Source organism: Ammospiza nelsoni, chromosome 9, assembly GCF_027579445.1.
Source record: "Ammospiza nelsoni isolate bAmmNel1 chromosome 9, bAmmNel1.pri, whole genome shotgun sequence".
NCBI lineage: Eukaryota > Metazoa > Chordata > Aves > Passeriformes > Passerellidae > Ammospiza > Ammospiza nelsoni.
In genome coordinates, this window is record NC_080641.1 from 10,214,029 (window position 1) to 10,227,022 (window position 12,994).

General features: G+C 38.6%; 1 protein-coding gene across 5 annotated transcripts in view; it reads right to left on the bottom strand.

Moving 5' to 3' along the window:
• The window catches only part of RABGAP1L (RAB GTPase activating protein 1 like), a 229,924-nt gene that overhangs the window by 65,671 nt on the left and 151,259 nt on the right, over positions 1-12,994 (bottom strand). For all 5 annotated transcript variants that reach the window (XR_009418983.1, XM_059478392.1, XM_059478391.1 and 2 more), the window contains one exon: positions 12,895-12,936. Coding sequence is in view for 4 of the 5 variants with exons in the window: in XM_059478392.1 (XP_059334375.1) it covers positions 12,895-12,936 (42 nt within the window). In the remaining variant the exon portion in view is untranslated. The remainder of the gene's footprint in view (positions 1-12,894; positions 12,937-12,994) is intronic.

Here is a 12,994-nt window from a genome sequence, read left to right on the forward strand (position 1 = left end):
CCATCTGCCACAGGCAGCACGGCAGGTGCTGCTCCAGCTCGCACGGCTGGCTTGGAAAACATGGCTTGGTGAAAAATGACTGTTTATGATTGGCTTTTGGCAAATATTAACATGAATATTATGTGTTGTGTTAGAAAGTAATGCTGCATTAATTCTCTTAAGTATTGTGTTAAAGATCACAATAATCGGTTTTAGGTTATAAGAAATGTTAAAATAGAAACTATGCTATGTAGAGTACTTTTTTTAAAGAAAGGACCGGCAGCGAGATAGCAGCCACAGGACACCTGAATCTTTCAGAGAAAGAGAATTTATTGCTCCATTATCAGAAGAAACTAACTTCTTCCCGCCTCGAAGGCACTGTTAGAATTCAGAGGAAGAAGCAGATGATGACCAGACAGAATCCTGTGTTTGAATGGAATTTATGCATCATGTATGAGGTGTATAAATATGCAACAGGCTGTTGTTTTTAAGGGTTAATCCTCTGTTAACGGGTGTCCTTTTTCGGGCTTGTGCTGCCCAGAAAAAAGTACCTGGACTGTCCCTAACTCTTTGTTTTTAATGTCTCATGTTGTCCTAATCCAAATTGTCACAATTATTATTACTCTAGTTGTATTACTATTTTTATAACCATTTTATTACTATTAAACTTTCAAAAATTTAAAAACAAGTGATCGGCGTTTTTCACATCTTTATGCTCCTTCGTTTTAGCCTCACCATTAAATGGGGTGTGTAACAGAACAACACCCATTTCCAAATGCTTTCCAATTGCAATAGACAGAAATACTCCACATTTCTAACATAAAGCTCATAATTTAAAATATTGTGAGAAGCTCTAAACCACATCAATGGCAAACAGTTCTGTAACTGTATATTTTAACTCTAAAAATAATTTTCCTAACATATCAAGAAAAAAGCAGATTTACTTCAAATACTAATAGAAAGTAAATATTCATAGGATGAGGTCACTGATTTAAAGTAATAAATATATTTATGAGTAGATAAAATGTGGAAGTCATTGAGTGAAAAGTGAACTGCGTATAATTATACTAAGAATTTTAATTTATTTAATCTGCATTTTAATATATAGGGTGATAGGGAGTGATATTTGAAGATGCTGGCTTGAGGTGACACATGAAGGAGTTGGGAAAAGCATTAAAGCAGAAGTCAGAGGTCCAAGGCACCAGAAGATGCCAATGGGGCCTCAAGGATGATGATGCAGGATTGACTCAGCTGAAGGCCCTGCAGATGCGCAGCAGTGAACAGGCTGCTAGCACAGATGGTGCTCTGCCAGTTGATTTAAATCCCCCAGCTTACAAACCAGTGTTCTGCAGGTGAAAATCTGCAAAGGCTGCTGCAGCTCTGCCAGGCTGAGATGCAGGTGTTCACTGAGGGCCTTGTGCACAGAAGCCACAACCAACACACATTTCATTCCAGTTTAAGGCTGTGGCCAGGATGGGAACCCATTCCTTCCAAGCTCCACCCACACACAGCTCCAGAGACTCAGGTTTCTTTTTCAGCCTGTGACTCTGCACACAATGGCCAACCCAGCACAGCTTACACACCAGAAATGTTTGTAGGGAAAGGGTTTAAAGGAAAGGAGGCACCTTTGCCTATTTCTGAATTCTATGTTAAACACATGCTGGTCAGCATGATATTCTAGAAACATCATGTTCTGCTGTTCTATGTGAATGAAAACCTTGCTTAAAACATTAAAAAGGAAAAAGTAAGAGCACTGGAAGTGCTGGGAAGAATTACAGAACTGACCAGGCACAGAGCCACCAGTGACCCCAACAGTATGGGGAATTCAGAGCACCAGCAGTGTCAAAAGCCTTTAATTCTTGTGTAAATCAGACTTTAATCAGCTAATAGCTCTGACAGAAATTCAGGTTTGGTTTATTTTGGTTAAGGTCTAGGCCTATGAAAAATGGTATTAACTGATGATTAAAAAAAGTCTGGAAGTCTAAAAATTTGTAATGCGATCCAATAGTTAAAGGGGAAAGCCAGGTGAATTCAGGTTATAAATGAGGTGCAATTTTTTAGGAATGAGGAAAATTACCTGCAGGATTATTTTCCCAAGAGATGTAGTCTACTACCATCACTATATTTTCTACATCAGGCCTGGATTTTTTTACAGAAGAGGTTTCAAATACAAAAACTTCCAAGGCTTGACCAAAAAATCTCCTTAATTTTATCAGCTGAAATCCATTGTTCCATGTTTTTCAGCAATTCCTTTCACACAGTGTAACTGTAAATCATCATTCGGATTTTTAGATTTCCTACCATTCTTATTTATTTCGATATCCCCACTGAACACACATCTTATTTTTATCCATGTCTGACCAGGAATTGTGATTTTTCCTTCATGTATGCCATTGGATTGCTGTCTCAAATTCTTCAGAAGGGCCTGACTGAAGTGAATTTAAAATCTAAAAATGACCAAAAAGGTAATAACTAAGGCAGAAACTAAGATATCGGAGGATAAACACACATTACTCATGCTTTGACTTCCATCTCATGGTCTATCTGGTCTGTAAGTGCAGGTAAATTCTGTTTCTGGCCTTCCTATCCATGAAATGCCTGCTCACTCACACAGCTCTGATGCAGTTCAGACTCACACAGCTGAGGCCCACTGAACTCAGAAGAAATTAATGCCAAAATAGTCTCACAGTAAACAAAAACATACAGAATATTACTTGAAATTATTTATGTTCTGTACCAAGATACCAAGGATCTTGATGGGCAGTCCTTTATAAATCTCTGCATTTTAAAATATTAAATCTCTGTATTTTCGTGGCAAAAATGACTGACTTTGAAAAGCTAAATAGACTAAGATGGGAAGAAAAAAGGTTATATTTGAAGTCTGTGGTATTTTCAGGGTACTCAGCATGAAGGAGGAATTGATGAATCTGACTCCATACTCTTAGAAGGATTGTGTTATGTTATGCTATACTAAAACTATACTAAAGAATAAAGAAAAGACACTTTACAGAAGGCTTAACAAGATACTAATGAAAAACTTGTGACTCCTTCCAGAGTCCCAACACAGCTGACTGTGATTGGTCATTAAATTAAAACAATTCACATGTTGGATAAACAATCTCCAACCACATTCCAAAGCAGCAAAACACTGGAGAAGTAAACAAGATAATTTTTCCCTGAGACTTCTCAGCTTCCCAGGAGAAGAAATCCTGGCAAAGGGATTTTTCAGAAAACAAGACAGTGACATTAGTCTACTCCTGTCAAAGGATAAGACGTTCAGCACCAGAACAGCTCTGAAAGTCCACATGAATGACATCATGGCCACAGTAAGAATTTACCTCTTAGCAGAAATTACTTTGTGTTTTCTATTCTTCAGGGGTAATTAAAGCTGTGTAATCTGGATTTAGCAAAGGAGAGAACACATGAAACCAACTGGTTTCCACAGCAGGTTCCAGCAGGGATCCATCCTGGTTGGTTCCTGAACACCTTGGAAAGAGGGGGAAGGATGGGATGATTGTCTGCAGATCTCCTAAATTATTCAGGGATTTAAAGACAGGGGTTACAATAAAGAACTGCAGAAGGGCCATAAAAGACTGAGTGACTGGGCAGCAGAACAGCCAAGGAAAGTCAATGCAGATAAATCTAAATTGATACATACGGAGAACAGCATCAATTTTCCACATAAATGATAGACTGAGAGCTGACAATTGCTACTCAGAAATGGATCTTGGGACTCACTGAGGAGAGTCCTATGAAAATATCAGATCAGTGCACAGTGGAGGTCAACAAAATGCATCAAATGGTGGGAGCTGACAGGGGAAGAGCAGAGATCTAACCAGAGAACACCATTATTCTTTAGTAATTTCATGTGGGATTCTTCTCTGGCATCATTCACCATGCTGATCCTCCCTTTTCAAAAGAGGGATAACAGAAATGGAGAAGTATTTAGAGAGAATCAGAAGGCTCCAAAAGGAGCAGATAAGAACAGACTGTGATTATTAAGCCTTGAAAACAGAAATTGCTGCCTTATAAAGTCCTGAGTGTAGTGGAGAAAATGAAGAGATAGCAAGTGTCCAAAATGCCTGCTGACACAGGAACCTCACATGAAAGTCACAGGGTCCAAAGAAAACAAAATAATCATTAAACTCAGAAAATCTCTGCGGTACTCACTCACGTGTTCAAAAAGCCAGCAAAAAAAGGCCATGAAATAACAATCCATGCAGAATTATTAAACATGAGACACCACTTTTTTCTCAGAGTTTTCAAGACATAAATTGCCAGAGGCAAAAGAAAATTCTTAGAAGTCTTTGCCACATATCTGCTGCTGGCAATGAGACACTGGGGTAGACAAGCCAGTACAAGGCTGGTGTGGAATGATGATTTGTATGTTTTCATTCATTTCAATCACAATCTTGAAGAAAATATTTTCCCAAAGAATGATAAGATTTACTAGGTACATGAAATAGACACACTATATTTAAATTATACTTAAAATAATTATAATATTTATTTTTATGTATAAATATTTAATAATTATTTAAAATAATTATAATAAAAATAATGGTTTCAGTCAGAACTGTATGTAACCTTGAAAACACCATCTTATCTTTCCAACATCTAGAAATTACCAACACATGATATAATAGGAATCATTAATATATAAATCGCAGTTCAGTGCTGCTAAGGACATTCAGGTCAACAAAATTCATGTTATTTTCTCTGCTATCAATCTTCTTTTTGAAAAGGGAGTATCTCTCCACCCTCAAAATTCAAAACTTAGGGTGAACATTGACCGAATTGGAGTAGAACTGATTTTAGGTGTGAGGAGATCAAATGGGCAGAGAGACTAACTAATCAGCACAGGATGGATTTTCAACACACAAATAAATGTGGACTTGTAAAAAGAGAAAATTTGTTATATTAAGGCTGGAAAATCAGTGGTCTGGAAGTTGAATGAATCTGGACATTTTCAAGCACAGATTTCTCTTTCTAAAGACATAATCTCCAAAAGTCACCCAAGAGAGGTTTTTGGGGTAGAGAAAGTAGGTCTGTGGGAAGAATTATTTAGCCCAGCAAAACTTAAAATTTAAGGAAATCTTCAATTAAAAATACAAAACCAGTACTCTGAGAGCCTCTTAAAGCCTGAATTTGGAGAACAGATGGTTCTGATCTCTAGCTCCAAAGAATTCAGGATCCTCTTCACTTCCTCAGGTGTCAGTTCTTAGCTGGAATCAGTTACATGAAGAAGATATAAAAAAGGTGATATAAAAATAAAGGACATCTATTTTGCCTTTGATTCTACTGTGGATATTTCTGATTTTTTCCTTGAGAAGAGCCTTTTGAAAATGTAATGCAATTCTACAGCAGACTAAACCAGCTCACCTAGAATCAAACCCAGTTCTGGCTGGAAAGAAGTTCTGCTTGTCACTTTGTCAACTACTGGTCTAAAGCAATGCTGACTTAAAAATCAGTTCAGGCTCCTCAAGCCATTGCAAATGCAAAGAAAGAACAGAGCAAGAATCAAAACTCTTCAACACAAGGCCTAAGTCACATTACCTACAGTCTTAGTGCACTTTTCATCTGATACTTCTCAAAAATTACAGTAATTGCCATAATTTCATTCCTGACTCAAAGGCAATTGACATTTCTGAATTATCTGCATTGGCAATATGCAAGTTTTACCTAAAACAAGCACCCATGCAGTCTTCACTGCCTTCAGAGGCTTAGCCAATACGATTACACAGAATTTCTGTAAGATATGGAACAAGTTGGTCACTCAAACTTTTTCTTATATTGCTTGCTTTCATATAAAGGATAAAACTGATTTTCTTACTTGCTGTGATGACTTGAATCCCTTGTGTTTTTCCTTTTTCATTTCCTTAAAAGACAAGACTACTTTTGAAACATTAATGCCCCAGGCTAGATTGTGGCAAGTGATAATTTCAGGAGCAGATGATCAAGGGAGGCACAATCCCAAGGGATGTCCCACTGGTCATTTCAGTTTCCACTGGCAGCCACATATTCCCCTGAGGGAATGAAAGGGTAGAACTTTCCCATGATCAGCAGGACTTAAGGTGCTCAAAGACAGATGACTGCTCTGACTACCTCCACTTCTCACAAGGAGAAATTTTTAAACTGTGCCTTTAACACAGAACAAAATTTCAGATCTGATTTGAAGGTTCTGGTGGAAGTGGAAATTCAGGAGAGAACTGATCTGGGTAAAATCTGAGAGGGGTTAGGTCACATGTCTGCCCAAGGAAGACAAAGTGAAGAAAGAAAACCTACAATTGATGATGCGTTCCTTAAGAATTGAAATGTGAATGTATACAGACGTACAGCCCAATTTCATTCAGAATTTTTGCTATTACACAAATTCCCTTCTAAGGTTGGGACAAAGTATTTGTGGAACCCTCTGGTTAGTCAGGAATAATATTTCACACAAACATAAGAGTACAACACAGTCCTCAGAGTTATCAGAGCAAAATTCTTTAGAAATAAGAAAATACAACATGATGTGACTCCTGTTAAAGATCCAGTCACCCTGGAGGTGATGCAGAAGATGCACAGGAGTTCAACAACACTGAGAGCACTGGGTTATTTAATAAACAATGTGAATGGGATCTATCAACATTTCAAGGTGATAAAAGCAAGTGGGAGTGGTGCTGGAAGGGAACTGTTTAGGTTGAAGGACAATGCTGATGTAAGAGTAGCTGAGGGTAAAACCATCAGTAATAAATCTCATCAGGACTAAGAGAAATTGCCTTCCAGCACAGTTCTGAAAGCTGCTGGTGCAGGTTCTAAAATAGATGCTGTATCACATAATGACACAACAGAGCAGAGAAGCAGTTCTTCAGCCCCAGAGGTCTTTTCAGTCCAGATACAGAATGAAATAAAGGTAATAAATAACCCTCCTTAACCAAGGTAATTTGGACACATTTTCTTTTAGAATCTACATCTGCCATCCCTGCCATTGTAGTTGGGATAGTGCTCCCTGATGTCTGGGACACTGACTGACACAAAGGGCTTTGAGACTGAAAGGTGCCAGCAGAAATAACCAAGAAACACAACTCTCCTATTTGTGTAACACTCAGGTATCACCTATCACATGCAGAGAGGAGGAGTGAGTGTCAGAACTCACAAGGCCCATTAGAAATGCTGCTCATCTTGACCTGAATTCAAGGAAAAATGCAGAAAAGTACTGGGTTTAAGATATTATAGGGACCAGAGTAAATATCTCTAAGATAACAAAGCACTGGCTGGAAAACACAAGCAGTAACAAAAACATTTCTCACTCCTTTCTACCCATTTTCTTTTCAGTATTATAAACTTTCCTGATCAGAACTATGGCTTTCCTCTAGCATTAAGCAACATATTTTTTAACAGTCACACAGATTAAAACTCAGTAAGCAAAACTGAGCTTAAGTATTGTGGATCACACACTTCAGGAGGATGAGGACATGAACTCTAAAAATGAAAGGTTTGGCCGTGCACCTATTTTTAAAGCCTCTGGTTCACTGTTACATTTCCAGTGACCACATGCTCTTCCCTGCCTTTTCAGGAATTAACAGCCACAACAGTGAATCTAGACCCTGAATTCTGCACAATCATGAATTTTTTTCCTGAATTATATTTTCCAAATCTTCTTGCCTTGTTTAATTCTTGTCTCAGTTTGCTAATTCCAAAATAAAGTTTGCCTTTAGCTAGTTTTGCCAAGTTCTAAGACCATAAACAAGATTTAAGAATGAATCAGGGAAATCCCTCTGGTGACCAGTGACAGGCCCCAGGGAACAGCTGCAGGTGGGTCAGGGGTGGTTTAGTGCCACCATGATATTTTCTGAAAAAACTCCTTTGCCCAGGATTTTTCTCCTGAGAAGCCTCAGAAAAGAAATGAAAACAATAATTATCTGATTGCTTGGAATGTGGTCTGGAGGCTGCTTACCAACAGGTGCATCTTTGATTGGTTCCATGTGAATTGTGTTGACTTAATGACCAATCACAGCCAGCTGTGTCGGGACTCTGGTCAGTCAGGGGTTTTTATTATTCATTCTTTTTTACCATTCTGTCTGTATCTTTTCTCTATAGTTTAGTATAGTGGTAGTATAGCATTTTCTTTTAATATAATATAATAAAATAAATCAGCCTTCTGAGAACATGGAGTCAAATTCTCATCTCTCACCTCGTCCTGAGGACCTCACAACACCACAGTTTAGGTTAGATATTAGGAAAAGGTTCTTCCCCAGAGGGTGCTGGCACTGCCCAGGCTCCCCAGGTAACGGGCACAGCCCCAAGGCTGCCAGAGCTCCAGGAGGGTTTGGACAATGCTCCAAGGGATGAACAAGGTGGGATTGTTGGGGGGTCTGGGCAGGGACAGGAGCTGGACTTGGATGGTTCTTGGGGGTCCCCTACAGCTCAGGACATTCTATGATTCTATGAAATACTAAAATAAGAAAGGAAGCTTACAATTTATTTCTTTTTCTTAGCATACGTGAGGATTTTAATGCTTATAATTTCCAGCAAAGAAACAAACTAGCTGATGACACATGGGATTAGGAAGTGTGCTGGCACTGGAAGGGTATATTATTCCCTGTCATTCTCATTAATCACCTTAAATGGATTTTAAAAATTAAAACATCAATGCTGTTTGTTGGGTTGTTTTAAACCACAGATTTTTATGCTGCCTTTTTCCACACTGGGGTTCTCTTCACATGCCAGTGCTTCATTGCATTTTCCACTGCTCAGAAAATGAGAGATGAGGAGTCAGGATTTCCAGCAGCTGAGGATGCTGAAGGGTAATTCAGATGCAGTCCCTACATGATGCAAGTCAGTGACTCCCAGTGTGAGACAGTGCCACCAGCTGGGGACCCTGAGCAGGCTGTGCAGCACATTTGGATGCTACAGAACAGAACTCCATGTCTGCCTTTGATAAGAAATCAGATTAATGCCCAAACTTGGTTTTCACAGCTAAAGAGCTTTAATCCTCCAAGTGTTCATTGCTGCAAGCATACTCAGGGTGTGGGAGAAGGGAAGAGGAGGGATTCCTCCGTGTCTCAAATGTTTATTTTCTGAGGATGACTGCACCAAGATGTCTCAGGCAATTGGTCACAGAAGTAGCGCTGTTGTGTCCAAACTAACAGCACTCCCTGTGAGACACAGCCGTGGGTGCAGGAGAGTTCCAGATAAAAGCTTCTCTTCTACTGCTATTTAGTGAGGGATTTGGATGCACACAATTCACTAGAAGCAAGGAAAGTGGCATTTCCACAATAACAGCTTCAGTATTCCCTTATCCAAATTTAAACTAATCCAAGAGATTGTGGATGAGAGAATAATTGCTCTCTTTTAATAAAGAACAAATCCTTAGGAGTTGTTTTCATTCACTGCAGAATCAGAGACAGACAAGAGCTTTGAAATGCAGTTTTTAAAGCAGTTTTTCTGCAGCATATTCAGGTTCTAGAACTTGAAAAGAGCACCACACTAAACCACTTTGCTCCTCATGATTAGGAGAGATTATGAACACATTTGAATAGGACAAAAGTGACTTCATTCTCAACTATTTTCTTCCCTAACAGAAGAGCAATTCTTGCTGAAAGAAAATTAGAATGCTAATTCAATTTTATGTAAGCACCAGCTCCACCTCCATGCCACTGTGGAACTGTGCTCTTAGGTGAGTGTTTCTGATTTAGAATCTTACCTTTCTTACCTCAATTTTCTTTGTTTGGCTGCACTACAGAAATACTTTGTCTCATAAAACCTCCTTTACCATTTTTTTAGTGTCTATTACTTCTAAAACAGGCAGCTACAGCATACACATGCAAGAAGAAGTACTATGACTGCCACAAGCAGAATTAAACCCAACTCTTTAACTTAGAAAATAGTTATAAATAAGAGTTAAAATTTACATTATTGAATTTTCTATTGTATTTGCAGGGTGTCCTGATGAAGAAAGAATGATGAATTTCACTTTATGTTCTTAGAAGGTTAATGTATTATTTTATGATATTATATTGTAATAAAGAATGTTATACTAAACTATATTGAGGAATACAGGAAGGATATTTACACAATGCTGAAAAGATAATATTGAAAACTTCCCAAAGTCTTGACACAGCTTGGCCCTGATTGGCCAAAGAGTCAAAACAACTCACAGCAGAATCCAATGAAACAATCACCTGTGGGTAAACAATCTCCAAACACATTCCACATGAGCAAAACACAGGAGAAGCAAATGAGATAAGAATTGTTTTCCTTTTCTCTGAGGCGTCTCAGCTTCCCAGGAGAAAAATCCTGGGCGAAGGCATTTTTCAGAGAATGCGAATGTCACAATTTTCTTCTGGAATATCCAAATAGAAACAGTCAACTGGACAAGCAGCATGTCATGGGGTATATATAAAATGAAGACTGAACACTTGTGGTTAAAAGAAACTGGGCTAATTGCTCAGCAGGAAAAAAATTCCTTGTTTGCTGTATGACACCCATGAATTCTTTCCAAAGTTATATTTTCTAAACACTTGTTCTGCTGCTAACCTTGGTTCAACCCTTCACTCTCACAGCAGCAGGTGGTCCCAAAGCTTTCATAATTAAATTGAACTTGGTTCTCCTTCCCTGAAAACCCTGTCAGCCATCTGCAGCTCTGTGCAAGTTCTCTTCCTTTTCTTCTTTAGCTTTAAGATCCCTGAGTTGGCACCTCTGCCTCTTCCCAGAACCTGTTCCTGCCATGACAGCAGCAAACCTGCTGGCTGTGGGCTGGGTTCTTCCCTTTCCTTCCTCATTAGTGTCAGGAAAATTAATCCACAAACATCAGAGGTTTGTGTCCAAAAAGGAGACAGAGGAGTCCTTTTACTTTATTCCAATAAAGGGAGAGGCCATGGGGCATTCACCTGGGGTCTCTCAAATTTTTGGAGGATGCAGCCTCCTTTTTATCCCAATTTCCCAGCCACATTTCCCTTCTCTCTTTCCCCACTGGCTGAGCTACTTGAGAGGTTCAGTCCTCCCAATACACCTGATACCAAAGATTTCCCTCTAATGTACAACCCTCCCTTTTAATTTTTAATTCTTATGGAATTTAAGGGTTTTTCTTCCCCATTACTACTTTCATCTTTCAATGTCTAATTTCATTTATCAGCAAACCTAAAGTTTATTTGTAAAAACAAATATCTCTTTCCATTCATCAATCAGTGGAATCCTTCCCATTGTTTCTTTTCTCTCCCAGTAGACCCACAGCTTGTTTGTAAAGACAAATCCACTATTCCTCTCACTAGCATGCCATAACCAGATTTCCCATTATTTGTACTGGCCTGGAAAAATGGCATATTAAAAAGCCCCCACAGCTGCAAAAAACCCCCATGAAACAGGAAGAAAAGAGCATGCATTTTCCTTCCTCCCTTTTACAAATTTCAATTTGTGTAGGAGCACTTCCCTGGAAAGATATATGAAACCGATTTCCTGTTTCTAGGAGTCTTCATTACATACATGCATTCGGGTAGAGAATCACAACCCCATTTTTCTACATAATTTGTGTAAAACAGGAAAACACAGGTTATTTTGGATACTTCCTCCCCATAAGGATATGCACTATCTCCTGCCCACACTGCAGTACTTCCCTGAATTCACCTGCCCTCAAGTTGAACTCAGTGATCCTTTGGTCCCTCCCACCTCAGGAGATAGCATAATTCTGGGCAAATATATATGCTTGAAATTTTCAAATTGCTCTGTTCACAGCAGCACATGGATGTATATTCCTGGTGGGGAGCACTTCTGCCATAGGATTTTGTGCCATAGAAGCTGAATCTCTGAGAATTATTCATTGCTGAGTAACTCAATCAGCAGCTGTTTGCTCTTTCTAGGAAAATGACAAGGAAATCCCACTGGAGGAGCAGCAGGAGTGCAGTGGTTCCAGTCTGTATCCCCTTTATGGGATGGGTGTATTAGGAGTGACAGGTTGTTCTACCCTGTCAAATTTCAAATTCCATACTGTGTGCTTGCATGTGGGTTGGATTTGAACCAGAGCCAACTCATGGAGGTCAGTGTAAGATAACTCTGAGCTCATCTCACTGCACCCAGTGCTTTACCTACAGGTTTATTTGTTTAGGTAAATATTGTGTCCATACCAAAGGCAGAAGTGTGGTATTTTCTGGGGGCCCTGTGGCAGGAAGGAATAAATCTGACTCCATGTTCTTAGTAGGCTAATTTATTATTTTATTATATGATATTATATTAAAGAATACTATAATAAACCAAAGAATAGAGAAAGGATACTTACAGAAGGCTACAAAGAATGATAATGAGTCTCGTGACTCTCTCCAGAGTCCAACACATCCTGACCATGAATGTTCATTAAATCAAAACAATTCATATGAAACCAATCAACCAACCACCTATTGGACAAACAATCTCCAAACCACATTCTAAAGCAGCAAAACATAGGAGAAGTAAATGACTTAATATTGTTTTCCTTTTTCTCTGAGGCCTCTCAGTTTCCCAGGAGAAGAATCCTGGACAAAGAGGATTTTTCAGAAAATATGATGGTGACACAGAAGTTCTCCATATTAGAGATTTATTTTCCTCTCTCAGTATCACAAATACATTTGATACCAGTCAATAATGTTTTATACAAAAGAACCTAGACACAAAACAGATATGCTGTGAAATGAATCTGAATTGTTTTCTTCACAGTTATTACATGAGACATTTAAATCTTTAGACTGTATCCCTTGTTCCACAAGCTTTATGATATTATTAAGTTTAATAAAAGCATATCTCTCATAAGTATAATTTTGAAGACATCTCTATGCAAATGGATATTTCTCCTTCATTCACTTCTCCAGAGGTCCCACTATTATTGTTCCTTTAGACATGATATTAAGATAATCAGTGTTTTAGTTTAATAAAACAAAATAAATTTTTCAAAAGATTACTTACCTTTAAAAGAGCCAAAGCCACATGGAAGATTATGTTCATACCCTTAAAATAAGAAGAAAGAGACTTCAGTCAGTCCCAGCATACAAACCTCTTTTCATAC